The sequence below is a fragment of the Drosophila navojoa genome, chromosome X, assembly GCF_054131105.1.
Source record: "Drosophila navojoa isolate 15081-1374.11 chromosome X, UAZ_NAV_1.0, whole genome shotgun sequence".
Lineage (NCBI taxonomy): Eukaryota > Metazoa > Arthropoda > Insecta > Diptera > Drosophilidae > Drosophila > Drosophila navojoa.
The window spans coordinates 4,093,473-4,118,901 of record NC_142895.1 but is presented as its reverse complement, the minus strand read 5'-3'; the positions used below and the strand labels follow the sequence as shown (position 1 = coordinate 4,118,901).

The 25,429-nt window shown below is 40.5% G+C and overlaps 1 protein-coding gene across 6 annotated transcripts in view; it reads left to right on the top strand.

The window, feature by feature from the left end:
• The window catches only part of rsh (Rap GTPase activating protein radish), a 155,979-nt gene that overhangs the window by 95,460 nt on the left and 35,090 nt on the right, over window positions 1–25,429 (top strand). For all 6 annotated transcript variants that reach the window (XM_089263524.1, XM_089263526.1, XM_089263527.1 and 3 more), the window contains 2 exons: window positions 12,915–13,024; window positions 15,524–15,689. In XM_089263524.1, the coding sequence (XP_089119650.1) occupies window positions 12,915–13,024; window positions 15,524–15,689 (276 nt within the window). The remainder of the gene's footprint in view (window positions 1–12,914; window positions 13,025–15,523; window positions 15,690–25,429) is intronic.

Genomic DNA, 25,429 nt, shown 5'->3' with positions numbered 1-25,429 from the left:
TATCTCATTATCTCTCTCTCTCTCTGTCTCTACTCCCTCTCTATCTCATTATCTCTCTCTCTGTCTCTACTCTCTCTACTCCCTCTCTATCTCATTATCTCTCTCTCTCTCTCTCTCTACTCTCTCTACTCTCTCTCTCTGTCTCATTATCTCTCTCTATTCTTTCTCTGTCTCACTCTCTCCTTGTCTTTGTGTTTCTCCAATTCTATATAATTATCTATATTTCTATCTCTATCGCTCTCTATCTCTTTATTATCTCTCTGGCTCCCCTTTACCTTCTCTTTGTTTTGTGTTTATCCTACTCTATATAATTCTCTATATTTCTATATCTATCCCTCTCTCTTTCTCTTTCTCTTTCTCTCTCTCTCTCTCTCTCTCTCTCTCTCTCTCTTTCTATTCTCACTCTGTCTCCCCTTTACCTTCTCTTTGTGTGTCTCCTGCTCTTTATTTCAATCCCTATTTCTCTCCTTCCCCCTCTCTCTCTCGCTCTCTCCCTCACTCACTCTCTTCACACACTCCATTTACCACATTCAACAAGTGGCGCACGAATTGTTGCATGTTTATAAATCAAATTCGCTACGCTCCACACGACTCGATTTCGACTCGCCTTCACTGCCTGCCAAATGGGCATAAAAATATATAAATAAAAATTAATCACAGCTCAAAAAATATATATATATATAATAATGAGACGACGACTTCTCTGTATGCCCACTCAGGCTAGGCTGTGAGGTATACGCGAGTTCAGGGCAGCAACCAAAGTTGGGTATATCCATACGTAATCGACTATAATCATTGGGAGCTGACTCAGCCAGAGCTGAAAATGGATCAATGAGAGAGAGAGAAGTTCTAGCAAATGCAATAGACATTGACATTTTGATGGCACATTCAACTAACTCTACTAAGGCCTGACAAAGTATTCAGCAGTCGGCTATGCCCGTTCACTTTCAGTCCTTCCTTTGTTTTGCTCGTTGCTAGCCACATGTGGGATGGCTGGGCCTGAGGGACGGACGGGGGCCCTTTTCTGCTCTAAAAGCCGACGCAACATTTTTACGCACGTTAATTCCATTAAGAGTCGCATTATGCCGCGGGGCGTTTACGTGCCGAGTGGGCGTGGCCAATGGAATGTATGTTGCATACTTTTTGGCGAGACGCAAAAACATGTCGTTAAGACATGTGCGCAATTCACTCTGTCTCTGTCTCTGTCTCCCTCTCTCTCTCTCTCTCTCTCACTCTCTCTCTCACACTCTGTGTGTGTGTGTTTTTATGATTTTGCAGTGCGTCGCGCTTATCAATGCGTCTGCTCTGCGCGCCAATGGCCCAGCGACCCCCTTCGTGGCCCCCATTTACAAATTAATTAAAAAGTGAAGTGAAGTGACCCAAATGCCGTCACAGACATTGGCCGACGGCGCCTGGAACAATGACGCCGTTTCGGCTCAGCTCCGCTGCCCCACTTGACCCCAAAAGCGCACGTGCCACGCCCATGTGGCACAATACGCCGCCCTCCATGTGAACTCGTGTGGGTGGGTGTGTGTGCTGTAGTGCAGAGAGTCGCTTGACTTAGCCATGCACACTGTATGAGTGTGTGAGTATGTGTGTGTGTGTGTGTGTGTGTGTGTGTGTGTGTGTGTGTGTGTGTGTGTGTGTGTGTGTGTGTGTGTGTGCATGTCTGTGTGTTTTGTGTATATGCAATTTGTATAATTATATGCGCCGAGTTTAATCAAGAAATGCGTCAGCCCAGCTGGCCAAAGCTCAACTCCAGGCTCAGGCAGCAGCTGCTGAGATCCTTTTGCTCCAATCAGAAGCTGACAGGCAGCTAATTACCAGCGCTGTCAGCCACATTAAGCTCCGACCCAGAGCGGCGCGTGTGGCATATGCTACAGCCGATGACGTTGCAACAACAGCAACAACTCAGCTCCGGCTGACAGGCAAAGCGCAAAAGCTCCTCAAACTCTTTTGGCCCCAACGAGCTGCGGCTCTACTCTAGTTGGCCACGCAATTTCAATTTGGTTACCATGTCCAGCTCATGGCTTATAGCTGAAATCAACAACAACAAGTGCAATGGCAAATGCAAAACATAATTTCATAAATTTCGCTTTGATGTCAAGTTGACACAGCTGGAAAAGTTGCTGCGATATTAAATTGATTTTGATTCCACTTTAAGGCCATTTGCATTGCCTTTGTGCAAACATCGTAATTTGTGAAATATTCGCTTGGCCAGCGCCTCAAGCGCCAGTTGCAATTTCAGGGAGCTCGCCTGCAATTCCAGCCAGAGCTTCGAGCTGCCTCAAAGTGTTGAACTAACTGAGTACGACGGCTCGGCGCTAACTGAGTTGACGAATTTCTATTAGGCAACTTCCTGGTAAAGTTTAGTTTACCTTTTGTATCCAATATTTGCAGAGGGAGGTTTTTAGAAGAGCATCTTCCACATTTGATGAACTGCACACTTCAACTTTGTTATTTAGCCAAACTAATTCGAGTACTTACCAAGCGTGTTAAGCTTCAGCGGTCTTTACTTCAAGGAATGACGCCTTTGAGTCAACCAAACTCTTGCAAGAGCAAGAAATATATAAGACATATAAGAATACATTATAATTTAGCTCTAATACTAACTCAACTCTATGGTCATATCCACTGATGCAGCACTTTCCAACCTTCCCTGAAATACTTACAGTCTCTCACAAAAGAATTTCTCGTCAAACTTCAACGTATTTTCAGTTATATTAAAGTTCTTACAGTTTATCTTAAATGTAATTTCTAATAAACTACTTTGAGACCATTTAAAGCTTGCTTCTTGATTACCTTCTGAGTGGTAATACTGCCAGCCAATCTTAAAAGTTCTGCCAGTATGTCATAGAAGTATTTGCACTCTATCTTTCAAGTACTTGCAGTCTTTCTAGGAAATACTTCCCATCTGAAGTAGGTAAGCTAAAAAGTACTTCCAGTCTATTTGAAAAGTATCTTAAAGTTGATTCTAGTACATCATGACAGTATTTTCTCTTTTAAGTTCTTCCTTTTCCAGCCAATCTCAAAAGTACTTCCAATGAAACTGAAGACCACTTCCAGTCTGCATTAAACGGACTTCCAGTCTATCTTAAGAGTGTTTCCAGTACATCAATAAAGTACAAACCCTTTCAAGTACGTTCTCCTCCAGTCAATCTCAAAAGTACTTCCAGTCTATCGTAAAAGCACTTCAAATGTGCATTAAACGGAGTTCCACCTATCATAAAACTACTTCCAGCCAAGCTGAAAAGTACTTCTAGCCTGCATGAAACGGATTTCCAGTCTTAAGTCATATAAGTACTTCCAGTGCATCATAGAAGCAGCGGTAAAAGTTTTATCACTATGAATCAAATACTCGCACTTGCTCACTTAGCCAACATCAGGCACAAGGAATTCATGTATAAAACAATGACAGACCTCAGGGGACAGTTTAACAGTTTCCTGGTATCGATAACTTAAGCAACTGCTGGCATATGCAGATCGAAAATATTATCACCCTAGCTATTCAAAGCCAATTAGCACTGCTTTAACTTTGATTGGGGGAGCTTTAATTAAGAATTGCTCGAATAGAAGAGAGTGGAGAGTGGAGAGTGAAGAGTGAAGAGTGAAGAGTGAAGAGTGAAGAGTGAAGAGTGAAGAGTGAAGAGTGAAGAGTGAAGAGTGGAGAGTGAAGAGTGGAGAGTGAAGAGTGAAGAGTGAAGAGTAGAGAGTGGAGAGTGGAAAGCTGAGGCGAGTCTATTTGAAAAAGTCTCTACTTAAATTAAAGTCTTTGACGTTGCCATGCCTCACACTCATGTCACACACATTGCTTTGGTTTTGCCTTTGGCTCTGATGCAGAAGTTCCAAGGCTTTGCCTCTAATTAAAAGAGATTATAAATGTATATATAGCATATCTATATATACATATACATATGTATATAAATAGGCTTGTGCATGTATATTTAACTGTTTGCCTGCTGCAATGCTATTATGAATAGCTCGAGTTACATTTGATAAACAATTTAGGGAAATTCACATCAATTGAAATTCTTTAATCTGCCCTTTAGCCTTTTGCAATGGGTGTAATGCTGGCAAGCTGTGCCGCGTTTCTTGGCCGAGTGGAATTTGAGGGCCTTTGTCTGATTTCAAATTATTTGCGCTCAATTAGCCTTAAGGGCGGCTCTGACACGCCCCTCACAGCAACCTTTCGGCTGCAGCTACTTATTTGCAATCTTTGTGCACTAAACAAATTGCTGTCGCTCATAGTAGAGTGAGAGAGAGAGCGGGAGAGAGCGAGAGAGAGCGGTAGAGAGGAGGAGGAGCTGAGCAATATGCAATTCATTGCAGTCACAGTCTGTTGGCATTGTCAGCAGCCACGCCCCTGGCCCCACTCTGCTGAGAGCTGGCTGCCAGTCACGAGCCATTAGGCAGCCATTGTTTTGGCCAGAGTCAGAACAAAATATTATAATCATAATAATAATAATAAAAAGAAGAAGAACCAGCAGCAGCTGCAAAAAAGAAACGTAGCGAAAATCATTCGACAATGGTTCAGAGTTCGCAAAGGTCACAAGCTCACTAACCGCTGCACGCCTAATTTGCAGCTGGACGGGAGAGAGGGAGTGTGGTATGGGGGTGTTGGTGGTGGGGGCGTGACTGCAGTTGTAGCAGAAGTTTTGCATTCTTCCCGGCCATTAGTTGCTAATTTATCAAAGTCATGAATTTATATTTAAATGTCGCTCGCTCAACCCGCAGCCAAACTGCAAATTGCAGCTGCAAAAGTTTCCCATTTTCTGGCTTGTCATAAAACCGACTCGAAAAGTTCAGATTGTTGCCGAAAAACGCCTCGGGGGCGTGCTGCAGCTGCCTCTGTGTGAATGTGCGTGTGTGTGTGAAGGGTAAGTCTACAAAATTCTTGGTTGGTTTTCAATTAGCAAATTTGTTTCATGAATAAATAAAAGTCCTTAGCCAGTGCCAGTGCCTGAATAACTCATGTATTTGTGATGCGATTATGTGTGTGTGTGCGTGTGTGCTTGCAGCACTTCGAGCATAATTTGCATTTATGAGTGCGTATTCCGCACAAACGATATATGTTTGAAATATTCTATTTATTATTTTCTTTTTGCCAAACACTCATCTGCATATCTAATTTGCGAGCTTCAACTCTGTCAGAGCTCGTCGCGTTCAATCGGTGGCTCAAGCTGAAATATTCCATTTACTTTGCAAACTCTCATCTGCATACGCATTTCCCGAACTTTCACTCAATTTGAGTTCAATGTGCGTTAATTTACTGCGCGTGGGAGGGCCATAGCTGATGGCTGCTAGAAATATTTTAATTATTTTGCTAAACCCATTCGCATGTGAAATTTCCAGTGCCTCAACTCTTTTAGTTGCCGAGTTCAATTAGGTTACTCAAGTGGTTAGATGTATAGCAACATGTAGCGTAGCCGGTATAGAAGTATTTGATTAAACTTGCCAACTCTTAATTCCATACCGATTTTCAGCGCTTCGAGTTGATTGGTTACCGAGTTCAATGGAGCTAGTTTAGTTTACTAGCGAGTTCAGTCGACTGAAGAACTCTGCCTCTACAAGTATCTATAGGACCCTTCACTCAACTGAACTCTTTGAGCACGGCGTGTTAAAGTATTAGAGCTCATCTAATCCAGCTTGACGAATCGATTTTAGATCAGGAAATTATTTTAATAAAGCTTTAACAGAGGTTCCTAGTAGTAACCACATAGGAAAATGAAACCTTTGTTGTTTACAGTATTACAACTCACAAGGCGCAAGCTTCTCAGCTTTCGAATGCATTTAGCCAAAGTTCAAGCCAGGCTAAGCTGCCTAGGTAGACATACAGATTCACTTGAAGATATTTTCTCTCTCATATTTACACATTTCACAGACAGCTCGATCGAATATTACGATTCGCAATGCGAATATGAAACTATGAACAAAAAGGAGAAGGAGAAGGAGCAGGAGATTTTTTCCATTTTGGTCGTGAACTGCATATTGTTGGCTTGCACTTAAAAGCAGCTTTGACCCGGCTGTGGCGTTTCTGTTATTGCTTGGCGCATAGATAAAAGATAAGGGTCCTCAAACGATGTGCCCCAATCAAAAAGCCATCCAATGAAAGTCAAAAGCAATCACTGCAAGCTGGCCACAAAGAGGGCCACACAACAGAAGCTACACAAAAAAATAAAAAAAAAAAAAACAAAACAAAAACAAAAACAAAAAAATAACAGAAAAAAAAATAACAAAAAAAAAATAGAAACAAGTAAAAGTAGTTTAGTGGGCTGTGGACGACTAGCATATAGCCTGACTCAAGACTTCTCTTCACTTGCATTCAATTTACCAGCTGAAAATCAGCTAGCAAAAGTTTAATATCGATTATAATCGATTTCAGGAGAGTTATCAAGGTTGGCAATTCTTCAATGTCAAATTTAAGTTGTACTCCTCTACTCCTTTAGTCCTTTACTGCTAGGACAGTAATCGATTTCACGCAAATAGCTAGATAACTTTACAAACTCTTAAGCTGTAAAATCTCTTGAGCTCAAGCCAGGGAGCAAGCAGACAATCGAGACTATATCAACTCCAGATGAGTTGATGCTGATTAGATACATATATGCCCTGTTACATGCCTTGAGTGAAACTCAGTATACCCTGTTTAGTAATATTCTATGAGTTTAGGGCATAGAAACAGAAACAGATGGCATAAGTGATTCGAACCTTATTGTGGTATACATATTGTTTGCTGTCTTGCTCACTCTCCCTCTCTCTCTCTCTCTCTCTCTCTAGTCTCTATTCTGTTTGAGATTTTGCAATTTGTGACATTTTACTATATACATATATATGCATTTAGACAACTACCCGAATCGTATTGCCCGAGGCGCACCGTCTTGCACTTGACAATGCAATTTACTACACTGCACACTCTCTCTCTCTCTCTCTCTCTCTCTCTCTCTCTCTCTCTCTCTCTCTCTCTCTCTCTCTTTCTCTTTCGTGCAACACATTTTCGACATTTATTAAATGAATTCTAACAAAGCACTAATTAAGTATACGCAACGTCGAACAGCAGCTGGCAAAAATGATTCAATTCGCATGCAAATAGAAACAACAATTGCATAATAAACATTCAATTAACAATAAAACCAGCCACAGACCAACAACAACAAATGCAAAAAGAAAAATAAAATGCTCAAAAATATTTGCAAAATTTTCGATTAGCGAATCTGATTTGATTTTAATGAACTGTTTGAAGCATAACTGTTGAAGCGTTCAAACCATTAAAAAGGGGGCGGCAAACTATGCGGTGAAGCAGTTGAGGGCGTGGCTTGCACAAAATATTGTAGTATTTGAATATATGAATCTTGATTTGAACTAGAGTTTCATGGAAGGGCTTGGCTGACTGTGTAAGAGCTGTGCGATGGACTTTTTTTCTGCGAAATTTACTTGACTCCAGTTTAGGCTTATGCCGTCTATAACTCTGTCATGGACTTGTTATACCCTGAACCCATTGAAAATGGGAAATCAGGGTATAATGGTTTTGTTAAAATGTATGTAACAGGCAGAAGGAGGCGTGGCAGACCCCACAAAGTATATATATTCTTGATCAGGGCGACGAGCTGAGTCGATTTAGCCCTGTCCGTCTGTCTGTCCGTCCGTCCGTCCGTCCGTCCGTCCGTCCGTCCGTCCGTCCGTATGTTTGAACGCGTCGATTTCAGAAGATATAAGAGCTAGAGACTTCAACTTTTTTTTAAAATGTCCGTAAAAACAGCGCGCATATCGAGTTTTTCACTAAAAAACGATAACTCATTCCGATAGTTTTTTATCGATAAAAAACCTTATCGAAGATCACTTAAATAATTATATCTCCTACATCTTTCAAGATAGAGTCTCCAAATTTAAAATGTATATTGAGATGTATTTTAGACAATTTCGGTTTTTGTTAAAATTTACCCCCCACCCCTAAATCCACCCCCTCACCCTCATCTTTGTAAAAGTCTTATATCAAATACTAGAGACTTGTGCTTCGGTATGCACATACATTTAAACATCATGATTACGTTCTGTAAGTTTCATTACGATCGTACGTCTAGAAATTAAATTATTCAACAAATAAGTTCTCATAATATTGCCAACACTGCAGCGCAACCCAAGCGCAATAGGTTATAAATTTATAACTCCTACATTTTTAGAGCTATAGTCTCCAAATTTTAAAAGTATATTCCAATTCATTTTATACAATTTCGGTTTTTGTTATATTTTGGATACCGGCTCCAAATTCACCAGAATCCCCAGTGAAGGTCAGATTCTAGTATAGCTAATTGTGAATGATTTGACACGTTTTTTTTAAATGCCAAATATTCAATAGAATATGTAGATCATATGCTGAAAGTTTCATTAAATTCGGTTTAGTCAATCGACGTTAAAAAATAACAAAATGTTTGGCCAATTAACAAACGCACGTGCTGCAGCAACAGCAGTTTTCCAATACGTGTGCACACATACATTTAAACATCTTATAGCACATTCTTAGAATCACATCAGCAGTTAGTTTCGTTTAGTTCTGCTAGATGGCGTTGCATCACTGAATCTATTTCAGTTTTGACATTGCAAATAATAGCAGAGGAGTGGCGTCATGGTAGAGGGCGCGGCGCTCGATCGCGAGGTCTCCGGTTCAAGACCTGCTAGGCGTACTGTAGTGTTCTTTTAATTGATTCAAAACTTTTATATATTTGTGATTAATTTCTCTTATATTTTTTCAAAAATCGAAATTGAAATTTTAACATTTTTATTAGTTCAGCAGTTAGTTTGACTTAGATTTGGTAGATGGCGCTGTAGCAGTGAATCTATTTCAGTTTTGACATTGAAAGTTAAAACAAAAGGGTGGCGTCAAGGTAGAAAGCGCGGCGCTTGATCACAAGGTCTCGGGCTCAAACCCGGAGCGTGTCGGAATTATTTTTCTTAATTGTTTCAAAATTTTTATTTATTTAATTTAATGAGTTTTCTATTTAATTTATATTTTTAAATACATCGAAATTGAAATTTGAAATTTTTTGTTATATTTTGGATACCGGCTCCAAATTCACCAGAATCCCCAGTGAAGGTCAGATTCTAGTATAGCTAATTGTGAATGATTTGACATGTTTTTTTTAAATGCCAAATATTCAATAGAATATGTAGATCATATGCTGAAAGTTTCATTAAATTCGGTTTAGTCAATCGACGTTAAAAAATAACAAAATGTTTGGCCGGGCTCAAACCCGGAGCGTGTCGGAATTATTTTTTTTAATTGTTTCAAAATTTTTATTTATTTAATTTAATGAGTTTTCTATTTAATTTATATTTTTAAATACATCGAAATTGAAATTTGAACCATACTAAATGTGCTTTTCTATTAGTTTGGTTCAGGGTAGTATCTAGTCGAGCGCTCTCGACTAGAGTTTTCTTACTTGTTTTTTCTTTCGGTTATTTATTCAAATCTATATCTATGTCTATAGATATACATATATATTAAGTCAGTAATTTTTAGTGCTGCCAAAAAGCAATATAAAGGGTATTTTCCAGTCGAGCATACCCTACCTATGCATTTTTGCCAACCCCATTGAGTTCTGCAAGAGTAGCACAAAATGATTTTCCACAATTACTACAAATTTTACTAGAATTTTAGTTCATTTTACAGCAAACTGAAAATATAACGCATACGCACGGTATGACGCAGCTTAAAAATTGCAAATAAAAGTGCAGAGTGAATAATTATGGAATTGCAGGAAAAGAAAAGTATGAAAAACCCAAAAATGAAATGAAATAAAAATCGTAAAATATTCACACAGAGCTTTTGCCTTGTATGCGATTCCCCTTTATGCATATCATGTGACTGAAGTCATTTGCGGATTTGCTGTGCGAACGAACATATCTTACCTACGATTAGTCATAGATAAAAGCATTGCTCTAAACAGTAGAGAGTCGGATTACAGCACATGCTGAGGGCAAGGCGTGTGCAAAAGTAAAAACATTTTATCGAGTTTTATTGTGTTGAAGCACAACACTTGGTCATAATTTACTATGCCAAGTGTGAAACTTGAGCTCTATTTTTTTTACCATGAAAATGGGAAATCAGTGTATAATGGTCTTGTGCAAATGTATGTTGGCAGAAGGAGGCGTGGCAGCGCCCACAAAGTATACACATGTATATGCCTGAGCTGAAGGAGAAGCTGAGTCTGTCCAGGACTCAGAGAAAGAGACTGGAATTTCTAGTGTATTACCATACTCCAAGCCAGTTAATCCCATTTTTTGACTTTCGTAATGCCGTATAATGCCTGAAGTTGAGATTCAACTGCAAGCTGAAGCTGAGAAGCTAGCCCAGTCAGATGGATTATATATGTATATACATATGTGTGTATATATATGTAAGTGGGCGTGGCCATTTAGCCCTTTAGCCATTGAGCCTTTGCTTTGCGCATATTCATAATGTGTTTCCAGTTGCCTGATTCACTTAATTATGATTTCCGGCTGTCGAGCGCGTCGACTATGTGAACGTGCTCATTATGACGATCATTATTATCATTATTATTATTATTATTATTATTGATATTATTATTAATATTATTTTGTATGCATATAGCTACTTGATTGCTATGACACTGGCAACAAGCTGACACGCCCGAAACGTGCCCTCTTCCCTGTTCCCTCTTCCCTGTTCCCTCTTCCCTGTTCCCCTGTTGTCAGACAGCGCCAACCCGTTTGGCCAACAGCAAAAGCCCATCAAACAGCCATTCATCAACTCAACAAGCAAATTTTTGCGCTTTTGCCAGCGCGTGTATGCATGTGTGTATGTGTGTGTGGATTGGTCTGTGCGGCATCAATTTGCTTGTATTAGAAACTCATTTCCGCTTGTAATTGACTCGCTCAGCAAACTGACAACGGCTGCTGCCTTGGCTCCCAGCTGGCAGCTGCCTATCCACAGTTTCCTCCGGCTGCCGCTGCCGTTGCCGCCAGTTGAGGCTGTTGTTCGTGTCCTTGTTGCCTGCTGCATGGGCACAGGCGTTATGCAAATTAATGAGCGTGTTGTAGCCAGAGACCACATATACCGCCTATCCAACTAGCTAACCAGCCACGCCTACAATGTGCACTTTACCCTCTCTTGCTCTCCCTCTCGCTCTCTCTCTCGCTCTCTCGCTGTGTGTGCTTGCTCTGGCAGCAGTTGGCTGAATTGATTTGCATTCCGTGGTCATCTAATGCAGAGCCCTATCCCAATTTCAATTAAACTGTCGCACACACATGTAACTACAAAGCAAACTAATTTGTTTTTAAGCGTTCCATAATTAGATCTGATATGTGCGGAGCTATTGTAAGTGCACCCATGCATATACATATACATATACATATACATATACATATACATATACATATACATATACATATACATATACATATACATATACATATACATATACATATACATATACATATACATATACATATACATATACATATACATATACATACATATACATATACATGTATGTATGTATATGTACGTGGCTGATCAGCTCAGCTGTCACGTTAGGCAGCTTATGAAAGCTTTAGCCAATTATATCATATGGCACTTGTATCTTGTGTAGGTTTATATTCGTATATATTTTTACTCAATCTGCATCAGTTATCTCTACTTCTTTGGTCTGTAAGCCTAAGAACTACAGCTGATACTTCCTCAACAGTTTGGCAATATATTAACTCCCTTAGTCAAAGTATAATCGTAACTCTTTCCCTAGTTTATTATAAATAATATTATATATGCCTATTAAATATTGAACAGCGACGTCTACAGCTATAAGAGATACAGATTGTATGTCTACTTTTACTTACATAATTTCTGCACTTCAATGATGTTTTATATAAGCTATCGATTAAAATCGATATCAACTTTTTACTTACGTCCATACATATAAGCATGAGAACTATTTATTTTAGGACTAGCATATCATAAATCACTTTATCAATTCTGATTCAGTTGATATAATCGAAAATGATATAAAATCGATTGTAAAATGAAATTCAGCTATTAAGCTAGTGAATTTCATTCAAGCGATTGTTATCGATTTTATATTACTTTCGATTATATCAAATGAATCTGAACTGAGAAATTGATTAATGATATGCTAGTCCCAAAATAAATAGTTATCATGCTTATATACGCATGCCTATTTAAACTTATGTTAGGACGCAAATAAAAAGTTGATATCGATTTTAATTGATATCTTATAGATTGCTATATAGACACGTGGAAAGTAGGCAAAACTAAAGTAATGGAAGACCTCACAAAGTTCCATCTGTGCCCTTACTCAGCTATGTATCAAAAAAGTTTAATTTTAAGGGGCGTACCTAATATTATCATAATGAGTGTATATAAACATAGATGTTAATAGCTTATATATCTGCATAGCTGTACATATTTGTGCATAACTAATACACACATATCATTTCGTATCTGCACATCATTTCAAAATTTAATTGCTTGGCATATTCCTACGAGTCTCGACCAGTCGAGCATTGCCTATTTGAAAACCTTTTGCCATTTTAAGCAGCTTAATGCGAAATTTCAATTAACAGTTTAAGGTCTACGAAGCGCTTAAGTAGCCTATTAGAGCCCAAAATTCGATTCGTCTAAATTTTCAATGATATTTTAGCCAACATATATACATATGTACCTAAGCATTTGGGGTAAATGCATATTCATGGCACTTTAAAGAGCTTTAGACTTTCGCATTTGATACCCACAAATATGTTTATGCAGCTGTAATACTTGATACTTGCCAACATGTGAGATTTGCTAAGTACAATTTGTGTTCTATATATATATAAGGAGAGATACAAAGAGAGAGAGAGAGTGATATCTAATATGCATATGCTTGTTTATGTTTGTGTATTTGCAGAACCATCGCCACTCTATGATAACAATCATTATCATGAGGAATGTTTGCGCTGCAATTCGTGTGGCCTCAATTTGACTGGGCCCAACCAGAAGCGAGCCAGAAGGTTTAAGGTATGTAAGCATACGCACACTCATCACACACACACACGAACACACTCGCACACACTCACGCAGTGGCAATACACGAAGCTCATTTTGAATGCATTTGCTCATATTTGGTGCGTTCAGGTCATTAACTGAACAATTTGCGCATGAAATGTGAACTGCGATTTGATTTAGTTTTCATTTCTCTTTCGGTATTACCACACACACATGCACACACACACACACACACATACACCTGTGAAGAGTTATGGTCCAGGAGAGAAGAAACTGATGGTATTTGCGTTTATCCATAGCCGACTGCTAAATACAGTACAGAGAGTAAACATGTTGAACGAATGTTGTGGCCAAGAGAAGCAAAGAAACATAGAGAGAAGAGAGGAAAGAAGACAAGAGATGTTGATATATTACGTTAAGGAAATGTAACAAAGGAATAGACCTTGATAGAGTTTCTATGATTTCCTTTATATATAATCTCAAATATCGAGTATAGGGACATAATGAATGTCGATTATCTCAGTAAAACTTAAAGTACTAAAAGTCAAAGACAAAGGGAAATTACAAATTCAAATTAAGCATACGCAACGTATAACAGAAGAAGCAACAGCAGCATTAACAGCAACAGCAACAGCAGCAGCAGCAATTCACCTTAGGCGCACTTGCCAAAAACTATTCTATTTCAATTCGTATTCACAGCAGAACACTGTAAATGGAAACAACAATTGCAAAATAAACATTAAATTAACATCGCAATTAGCCACGGGCCAATGCGGAATATTCAATTCAGCTAATCGAGCAGAATTTATGAAGCTATTTAAAATGTAACTGAAGCCAATGAAATGATTAAATTAAATGTGCGATGATGATGGGTGATAAGGGGATGGGATAGTAGTAGAAATATAACTGAGATATGTATAAATCTGCATCAATACTCAACTCGACTTAGAACTATTTAGGGATCTGCTTGGTTTTCTAAGAGCTGAAGACTTTGCATTTTTATAATGTATGTATGTATTTTATAATGTATGTATAATCGCAATAGTAGCGTAGTGTAAGCAGAGTAAACTATATGCAGCTGTAGCTGTCTGTCTCTCTCGCACTAGACTGAGAGTTTGTGCATTGCCTATCAACAAGTCTCACAGCAACTTTGGCTAAGCTTAAGCTAACAGCCTCATAGCAATGCTGCTGTAACAGTAGGAGACTCTGCTCTTAGACTTCTTCTGTTAGACTCTGCTCTTAGACTCTCCTGTTAGATTGAGCTGTTAGACTGTGCTATAAGACTCTGCAGTAAGAATCTGCTGTCAGACCTTGCTGTTACATTCAGTTAGACACTGCTGTTAGACTCTACTGTTAAGCGCTTTTATTATACTCTACTGTTAGACTGTGCTGTTAGACTGTGCTGTTAGACTGTGCTGTTAGGCTCTGCTGTTAGACTCTAGTCTGCTGCTTAGGCTCTGCTGTTGGACTCTTCTGTTAGGCAGTGCTGTCAGACTTTGCCGTCAGACTCTGTTGTTAGACTCTGCTGATAGTTCTGTTATTATACTCTGCGGTTAATCTGCGTTGTTCGGCTTTGCTGTCAGATTGTGCTGTTAGACTATGCTATTAGATTGAGCTATTATTATTTTCTGTTAAACTGTACTGTTAGAGTGTACTCAGGCTCTGCTATTCGACTCTGCTGTTAGACTCTGCTCACAGACTCTGTTTGATTCTACTGTTGGACTCTGCTCTGCTGATTACGCTGTGCTGTTAATCTTTGTTGTTTTACTCTGCTATTAAGCTCTGCTGTTAGAGTCTACTGTTAAGCTCTATTGTTATACTATTATGTTAGACTCTACTGTCAAGCTCTGCTATTAAACTCTGGTTATTGTACACTATTGTTTGACTCTAAGCTCTGCTGTCAAGCTCTACTGTAAGACTCTGCTGTTAGATTCTGTTAGATACTGCTGTTAGACTCTACTGTTAAGCTCTGTTATTATACTAATATGTTAGACTCTGCTGTCAAACTATGCTGTTAAACTCTACTCTGTTATTGTACTCTACTGTTAGACTCTACTGTTAGACTCTACTGTTAGACTGTGCTGTCAGACTCTGCTGCTAGACTCTATTCTGCTGCTTAGGCTCTTCTGTTAGACCCTACTGTTAGTCTGTGCTGTTAGACTCGAATGTTAGGCTCTGTTTTTATACTGTACCTTTAGACTCTGCTGTTAGACTCTACTGTTAAGCTCTGTTATTATACTCCACTGTTAGACTGCGCTGTTACTTTACGCTATCAAGCTCTATTAGCAATACGGCACACACAACTATACAAACTAATATGCTCGGCATGCCCCATTTGTGTGCAGTGTATTGGCAGTTGCTCCGCTTGGCAGCTCGCTTAGTTCGCAATGGGGCAGCAGCAGCAAATGATATAAATCATTTACACACCTAACCAACTCTCTTAGTCACGCTCACTCACTCGCTCACTTATGCTCTGGCTGCTTTCTGTTTCTTTTGCTTTGTTGAATACAGAACCAGATACTGTGCGATCTGCACTTCGCGGACGTCGCCCTAATGGAGTGCTCGGATTTTATGCAACAGCTGCGCAGCTTCAAGCCGCAATCTCTGGGCTGTGCGGTTGCCAGGCGCAAGAGCTCAACGACGTTAATATTTCCACTGCCGCCGCAAGCTTGTTCAGGTATGTAGTCACATTTTGTTAAACCGTCCCCCAGCCCCTGCCCCAGCCCCTGCCACTCTCTCTGCGTCTTGTTCTTGTTCTTTATTTTTTATACATATGCGTATGTATATGTATGTGAGTATTTCTCCCGTTTGGTTGTAAAAGCCAAATTGTGCCCAGCAGCGTTGGCTGGCAAAACGCAGTGCCAGGGCCAAATGTGGCTTACAAAGCAAGCAGGCAACACTTTGGCCCCGCATCCTAACACACACCCTCCCCCTCTATCTCTCTCTCTCTCTCTAGAGTCTGTCCTACCCTTTACATATGCGCCACATATAGCCCATACCCTGTATGGGACTTGTGTGCATAGGGAGATTTCGCAAGGAGAGATGCGACTGGAACATCTTGCCAAATCTAGTGTGTTACCCATTACAATTCAGAGAGAACAACATATTACATTCGGCAGGCTGTTCCAGTTGCTGGCAACCTGGACATGTGAATGAAAGTCGAAGGTCTGGAGTCGAAGCTAACGAAATACAAAGACAATCTGTCTACATTTGATTGTGGCATTACTATGTTTGCAAATCGATAACAGTAATCGATAGTAAAGGGTATCTGGCAGTCATCGACAATCGAGCCGTAATATAATATCCTTGTGTGCGTCTGTGTGAAGCTGCCGGCGCCATCATTATAATTCAAATGAGATTTGCGCGCCTAGCAATCCACAAACACACATAGAGAGAGAGAGAGGGGGGGTGGAAAAAAGTGAGAGAGAGCGCTACATATTTGCAGTGCCTGTGCTTGGGACAGACATAGAAAAGCGCTTGCAAGTCCACAACTTGAAGAATGTTTGGCATTTTGCACAATAAAGTTGTTCAAACATATTTTGTGTAACCCACACACACACACACGCACGCACTCACACACACACTCACACACACATGCGTGGCATAGATAACATTCGCCATTTTTTCGCTGACATAAACTTTTAATTCAGTTTTCATTTTACTTTATTTGCTTTCATAATACGAAAAAAAAAAATGAAATAGAATTCAGCCCATTTAATTAAAAGGTTCCCAAATCTAGAACTGCTCTCTCGAGATATACCCTGTTTCATATCGACATCTGTCAACATATGCCTACATATCATCATATCAACTCTTTTATAGGGTATACCCACCTTTCGCACTTCCATTAGCTACATTTATTTTTAATATATCTCTCGTATGTATATTGACTGTAAACCAAACGGATGGATGGTCAAAAGTTGATTAACTGCATTTATTACGAAACTTTTCGCATTGAACTCATGCCCTCGCTCCTCGTCTGCTCCCCCGCACCGCCCCCTCTCAACGGCAAGCTCGTCAAAGAGACTCTGTGAGAGCCGTTTATTTGCCGTAGATTTTAATTATGCAATTCCATATGAAATGCGCATCGTTTTTCCCTTTGAGCGCAAATAGAGAGGGACAGAGAGACGAGTTGTCAAAAAGCTCCTCTGCCCTGCTCTCGGATCAAACAAATTGAATGGAAATTAAATGCTTCATATCAGATATCGTTCGAGTGAAGCGGCCTTTAGGCCGCAATGTGTGCTCCCATCGGATAGGCAGGAGACGGCTGCTTGCACAGCTTCGTCGTCCGCTTATTGGGGGACACGGACAGATTTCCGAGTTGACAGAGGAAAGCACCATGAAGGATATTAATGTGTCATATCTGATCTCAGCGAGATTGGCGATGTCGGGTCAACCTGCCTTGTTTCATGTTCGCGAATTAATTTGTCCTTAAATATCCCATAAAGGGAGCTAGACACATATGTAATATACCCATCACATCTCTAACTAAGCAATTCTAGGTAAATCTTAGGCTTGTACATCCCGATTCCGCATTATATTTGCGTACAGAGAGCTTTGATTGCTTGAAGAGCTTTCATGTACTTTAAAAGCTCAAGTTCTTCTTAAAGCTCGAGCTTTTATGCCTCTTCCTAATCTTAGGCATATTTGTATAGATGTATAGCTAAAGTATTTTGTATAGAAACTTACCGAATAAGCTTTTATTGCTTGGAGAGCTTTCATGTACTTTAAAAGCTCAAGTTTTTCACTAAAAATATCGATTGTTCTGCTTTGAATGCGCCTCAAGGCAAGGTACAGATCCCTAAATATACATACAGCCCTTATAACATATAATATTAATTGATATATTCATACTATTCACTGCATATTCATATATTTATATAGATCTATACTATCTGGTCTTACATAAAACTTATGTAAGCTTGCTCTGAAAGCTTCTATGCTTCTCCCTAATCCTAGACACATTTTTATAGATGTTCATATTGCTATAATGCTATAATAATGCCAGTTTGCTTTTGATCTATTCTAATATTATGGAACCTTAAGTCGTTTTCTTGGTCAATTCATTCACCTCTGTTGGCTCCATTCAGTTCCAGTTGGCATTGTCTTTCCACCTCTTTGCTTAATTTGTGCGCCCTTGTCGCAGCATTAATTCATTGCATTCCCATTTGCGCAAATGGTTTAGCCGGGGGGGGATGTGAGTGGGTGGGGAGTGCGAGGGGAGGCGGCTGAGGCGTGCTCGGAGCCGTGGCAGCGGCGTTAAGTGCGCTCGTCTAAAGTGATTTGATGCGTGTCACATTCGAGAGTGCGAGTGCTGCTTAGAGAACGAACTGCGTGACATATTTGTATTCAGCACTTCAGTGCCAAAAGGCAGCAACTGACACGCACTGCAAATCACACACACACACACACACACACACAGACACAGATACAAGTGCAACACGCATGCACTGTCAACAAAAGTGATGAAGCAAACTTTTGTAGAGTGTCACACGGCTAGCATAATACCCATGCATATACATACATACAGCGCCCGCCTCCTGCTGCCCCTGCTGCCTGCTGCCTGCTGTCCACTTTTATGCCAAGCCACGCTCCAGCCGTGCCTCTAGGCACGCCCCACAACAAGTGCAACAGCAATGTCTTTGTGCAGCAAATGCTTTTTAACTGTGCTTTTATACCCTTTTAACCAGAGAATGGCCGGAAAAAACGGCGAAAATGTACGCGAAAATGGGCATTGCTAGGATTTTTCAACTGCATCTTAAAGATGGACACAACTATGAGATGGGGAGAAATGGAATATATGGGATAAGGCTGACAGAGTTACAGTTAATAACTGTGCGAGCGTTAGCTCTATGCATGGAGGATGTAATTCCTCTCGAACTTGACAAGATTGTAACTTCATAGCTCGGGAACATAGTCTTTGCCCATTTGCCAAAACCCTAACGGGAATATCTTAACGGCTTGTAAGACCAAAGTACTAATGACTATATGGTGGAAATGACAAAATGATTAGCATTCATACGGAGGGAGAGACGGATGAACGTTGAAACAAACGGACAAGCAAGCGTACGGATGTACAAACGGACAGACAAACGGACGAAGAAGTAGACAAACGAATGGACAAGCGGACGAGTGAACAAAAAAACGAAAGTAGAAACAGACGAGCGGACGAACGGATAAACGGACGAACACACGGACAGACGGACAAAGAAGCAGACGAACGAATGGACAACTGGACGAGCGGACCAATGGACATAAGAACGAACGGACAAACAGACGAGCAGCCAGGCAAACGGACGAACAAACGGACGGACGAATAAGCGGACGGACGGACAGACAAACGGACGGACGGACAGACAAACGGACGGACGGACAAACGGACGAAGAAGTGGACAAGCAACCGAAGAAGAAGCGGACGAGCAAGCGGACAAACGAACTAACGGATGGTAGAACCAACGAACGAAGAAACGTACGGTCGAACAGGCACTCCATATAGCCCATATACTCTCCTCACTTCGCTCTCTCCTAAATTCAACAAGCATTGTATGAGAGCAATATAACCGCTCTCTCTCGCACTCTCTCCCACTTTCACTCACTCTCCCTCTCCCACTTTCTCCCTCTCCCTTTCTATCCCCCTCTCTGCTTTAGCTTCGTACAAAATATAGGTGTGCCTAGGCCCACAAACAAATAGATGAAATTATGCAGTAAATACATCATTTAGAATGCTGATCCATATAAACGCATACGCGGCGTAATGGCAGACGAGAGTTATAAACACGTATTATGAGACAGCCCCACCCACGGCTAGAGAAAAGGAGGGCGGGCGCGACATGTGTGTGTGTGTGTACGTGACAATTAAATTTATGAAGCTCCATACAGAAAAAGTCCCAAAAAAAAGGAAAAGAGCGAGAGCGAGAGGGAGAGGCAAAGAAAAGTAGGCCAAGTCCAAGACCAAGTCCAAGTGCAAGTTCAAAAGCCAGTTCAGCATTCGGCAAGGCCTGGCAAATGGGCGCGTGACTGCTGCCAAGAAACGCCTAACTTGGCCCATTAGCAGCCAGACGGGGCTGGCATAGCTGGCATGGCAAGCAGCAACTCGACTCGACTCGACTTGATGCGGCGACAGCACCACGTGGGAAATAAAGCTGGCAAGCACAGCTGTCAAATGGAGTTCCAAATGGAAACGGACCCCAAACTAACCTTAATAATCTTAACGGCAACCTGCCGCCCGCTCAGCCGCCCACCGCAGCACAAGCGTCAAGGAAGTACGTCTAGCAATTCGATTCAATCGATAGCAGAGTCGATGCATGCACGCCATGATAGCAGAGAAGCCCCCCAGAACAGACTCGACTGAAGTCTGGTGTGGGAGCTAAGCCAATTGCAATTATAAAAGTCCAAGTCAATCAATCAAGCGAGCTTGAATCGGTCTCTCCCTCTCCCACTCCCTCTCCCTCTCTCTCTCTCTGACATTGTCCAGAGTGTGAGCATTACATGCATGTGAGCACATTATCATTTGCCTGGATTATAAATTATTTTAATCAGAAATTCCATTCCACGCTCATCTGTCAAGGCATTTTACATTTTAATATGCATTATTAATTGCTTCAGCACATTTTGCGGTAGGGCAAATACTAAAAAAAAAAAAACGAAAAAAAAATAACTAGCCTTGGGCCATGTCTTAGCTACACCTCTACATTCCCCATGTTGTCTACATTGTCTGCCTCCCCCCCAGACCCTACCCTATCTCCGCCCACATCACTCACATCGCCTGCATTTCGTACGCTCTATAGACATGCCCTTACTTCCCTACATTCTTTACCACCCATGCCCCTACACCCCCACGCTTCCCGACATCCCTCCCCTTTGCCTCCTACGCCCCTAATCGTGAGCCTGTCACTTTGCCATTTAGCAATTGTGCTCATGCCACGCCCCGCTGTCGTTTTTGCCACAATAAATTCAAGAGCAGACACAGCAACTCAGCACGCCAAAAAAAATAAATAAATAAAAATAAAATAAAATGGAAAACAAAAGATTTAAAAAAAAATCAGACAAAATTTTTAATACCCTGTAAATAAAAAGTAAAACAAAAACTATAAAAATTATTAAAAATTAATATATACACATTTGTGACAAATTAGAGATAGAAAATCTAATTTCACAATCATTTGAAACTGAGAGATAATTGATTGATCAATCTGAGTAAAATTTTTCGCTCGAGAAAGAGAAAGAAAGACTTGCAATAGAAGTAATACACAATTGGAATTAGAAAATTTACTTTTAAACTAATTTGTAGCTGTAATTGATAAACGATTGACTGATTGATTGCTAAGTCAATCTAAAGTCCAAAGTTTTTCGTTTATGAATAAAAGAGTATTAAAAATTTTTAAGAATTAAAGGTAGAAAATTTAAACATTTGAAGCAGATTGATAATTGATTGATTGATTGATTGATTGATTGATTGACTGTTTGCCAGGGCAGTTCAAAGTTCAAAGATTGATTGATTGATTGATTGATTGATTTATTGATTGATTGACTGATTGACTGATTACCGGAGCAGTTCAAAGTCGGAAGCTTAGTGAAATAAATTGAATTGAAAATTAGAGACACAAAGTTGAATGATTTGAATTGATAATTGATTGATTGATTGATTTATTGATTGACTGATTGCCAGAGCAGTTCAAAGTTCAAAGATTAATTGATTGATTGATTGATTGATTGCCAGGGCAGTTCAAAGTTCAAAGATTGATTGATTGATTGATTGATTGATTGATTGATTGATTGATTGATTGACTGATTGCCGGAGCAGTTCAAAGTCGGAAGCTTAGTGAAATAAAATGAATTAAAAATTAGAGATACAAACTTGAATCATTTGATTGACTGATTGACTGATTGCCAGGGCAATCACAAGTCTCTGCAGGTCTAGAGTCAAAAATTCTACCATCTACTGTCTGTCTATTTTCTCTCAAGCTAAGTCTTCACTTCTACGCTCCTCAACCACGATCAGGCACGCATATGCCCGCTTTAGCTATTTACGTGGTATTTAACAATGACACAAAAAATTGAAATATAAATTATTTGGCTGTCGCGTCCATCTATTTGTCAGCTCTGCGTTCCATTTGTTAGTTACCCTTGGCGCCGCTCTCCTGCCCCTCCCCCTCCCCCACGCCCACGCCCAACCGTCTGCCATCTGCCATCGCGCTCACACCACCGGGCACCTTGAGTCCGCCTACTCTGCGGCTATTTTAATATTTTAATATATCCTGGCACGCATTTCATCTCATTATTTGCGACACGAATCGCGAGCGCACGGCTTTTCGCGAAGGAAACATGAATATAAAATATTGTGCGAGCGCCCAGATTTGTTTGCCCCACTTTCGCGCTTTTCGTATTAATTTATGGCCGTGGCATTTTCTTCATTCAGCGCGCCGGCAATTAATTAATTGCCCGCCATTGTCTGGCCATGGATGGACCCGGGCCGTGATATGTAGCTAAACGGAGAGTGAAGCTCTGCATTGATTGCATTCGCTCAGCCCGTCGCCCGTGCCCCGTGCCCCGCTTTCCCAGCTTTCCTTTTGGTCTATTCAATCTCTTTGACAGTTTATTTTAATTAGTTTTCAGTTTGGCAAGAATGCAGCAGCAGCAGCAGCAGCGGCAGCTCTGTTCAATACACTGCCAGAAAACAGCCAGAAGACGAGCTGTTTCATGTGGCTTACAAAATGTCCATCTCAATACCAAATCAAAGTGTTTCCAATTAGACATTCACTTGATTCCAATTAGCCGCACTTGTGCTGCACCTCATAGTTAACATTCAATTGATTTTGCATTTGCAGTGTAAATTTCAATTTGCCGCACAACGCTGCGTATGCGCAATGCCACATATTTCCATACGCACCGTTGGCCCGCTGAAAATTCTGTTTAATTAAAAGTTGACAATTCTAATACGCTCCTAATTGAGCAAAGACCTGAAGAACGAAATGTAAATATTTAATTACGAATGTCAAAGGGAAAGTCGTGAACATGAGCTGCGATTGACCTGAGCAGAGACTGACCAGGTTAAGGTGATTCGCCTGCGAATACTGTTAAGCTTAAATTTTGATGAGTCAGAGATTAGATTGTCCAGAATTGATGCCCTTGCCACTAATAATCTCAGGTCAGTTGTTTTTAAAACTCAATTGATCAATATTTGGTGGTGTCGTGATACACTGACTGCCCAGCTTTGGTGCCTTATCAGCATATCCATTTCTTACTCTAGGTCATTTCTCACTTAAGTCACATATGGAACTTAGAAGTAGAAACAGTTAAGTTTTACAAGTGCTGTGCTCTTCCATACAAAATATAATCAGCTACAATTTAATACTAGAAATTTCGGTATGCCTTAACTTCAGTTTGATTTCATCTCATTCTTATTTATGTATTCATTTAGAAGTTAGAGTTGATATTTACTGAAAGCTAACTGATAGAGTAAGACATTGGTGATATCAGCTCTCTGTCGTTCTCTCTCTCGCGCTCTCCCTCTCTCTCTCTCTCCCTCTCTCTCTCTCTCTCTCTCTCTCTCTCTCTCTCTCTCTCTCTCTCTCTCTCTCTCTCTCTCTCTCTCCTATCTCTCTCTCTCTCTCTCTCTCTCTCTCTCTCTCTCTCTCTCTCTCTTTTATCAGTCACATTGTGTATGAACTACCTACAGCTACTTCTATGGCTATGCTTTTACCACGTGTTTCAATCTCATGTATAGCTTAGCTTAAAGTTCTATTGATTCATCTCCCCCTCTCACTCACTCTCTCACTCGCTCTCTCTCTCTCGCCCTGTCTCCCTCTCCATGACTGTTAGAGTTGTCAAATCTGCTTGATTGTCACATTGATAGCTTCTTAATAGACGTAATTATATGCTGTCACGCTTCGTGTGCCTTCACACGCACTTTTCGTAAATTAAAAAAAATAAATATAAACAAGTAAGAAGACTCTAGTCGAGACTGCTCGACTAGGAGATACCCTGAACCCTCCAAGCTGATATTCTTATCATTCTTCACTTCTTTTATGCACGCACACATACATACACATGCATCCACCCTCACGCGCCCGCGCTCTGCTAACTGCGCAGTAAGCAGCGACTGCGCTTGGGCTGCGCTGCAGTGTGGGCAATAGTATGAGAATTTATTTGATGAATAACTTTTTTTGTAGACATGCAATCTTAATGAAATTTTCAGAGCATAATCATATGGTCAAAATGTGTGTACATTCTAAAGCACAAGTCTCTAGTACTTGAAATACGTTTTTTGCAAATTGGGGGCGAAGGGGGCGTGGTATCCAAAATCTGTTGATTACAAAATGTTTGTATTCATCATATATATATACACAGTAAATCTGAAGTCTCTATGTCTAATAGTATTCCAATGAGGCTCAAAAAACAAAATCAATTTTTCGATTATTCTCGATAAAAAAGTTATCGGACGAGTTATCGAAAAAATAAAGCAAACTCGTACTGCGTATGGTATACACGAGTATGCACAAAAAATTTCAGCTCTCTAGCTCTTATATCTTCTGAGATCTCGGCGTTCATACGGACGGACGGACGGACGGACGGACGGACGGACGGACGGACGGACGGACGGACGGACGGACGGACGGACGGACGGACAGACGGACAGGGCTATATCGACTCAGCTCATCGTGCTGATCAAGAATATATATACTTTATGGGGTCTGCGATGATTCCTTCTGCCTGTTACATACTTTTACACAAAAACATTATACCCTGATTTCCCATTTTCAATGGGTTCAGGGTATAAAAAAAAAACAACTCAAGCTCAGAGAAGCAAAACTTTACAAATGTTATCAATATAGTCTGTCTGTACAGGTGTCAACGGCCCACGAGCTTCTCTTATCTCGTGCGTGTGTGCGTGGGCGAGCTTTTGCAATTATTATGCTGCTGACATGACAGAAACAGTCGAAGCTGCTGCTGTAGGTAAAATCTTTGCCACACCGTGAGGCATGTGGCATGGGGCAAGCGGCAAGTGGCTGCTGCTCGATGATGCCGCACGTAGCTCGACGACAAAGGCACATTGCTGCTCAGACTATTAAGGCAGGCGAAAAAAAAGCAATTAAAATAAAATCAATAGGAGCACAACCCGACGCCGTCTGACACGAATGCTCAAATGAGACAACTCACACAGTTCCAGACTATCGAAATAAGTAGTTTCTGACTGCAAAAAATTATTATCTTTCTGCTGAGAGTTGTTCAATTGCAGCGGCTTAGCGTATCTTTTGGAAAATGGAATTTACTCTTGATATTAATAAAGTTAAGAGACGAACCGATAACTATCGATATGACTTATATAATAGCTATCACAAGCAGGCAATGTATTAAAAAGTCATCGATATTATGCCGGCAAGCTAACGGTGTCATCGATAGCTATCGATATCTTCC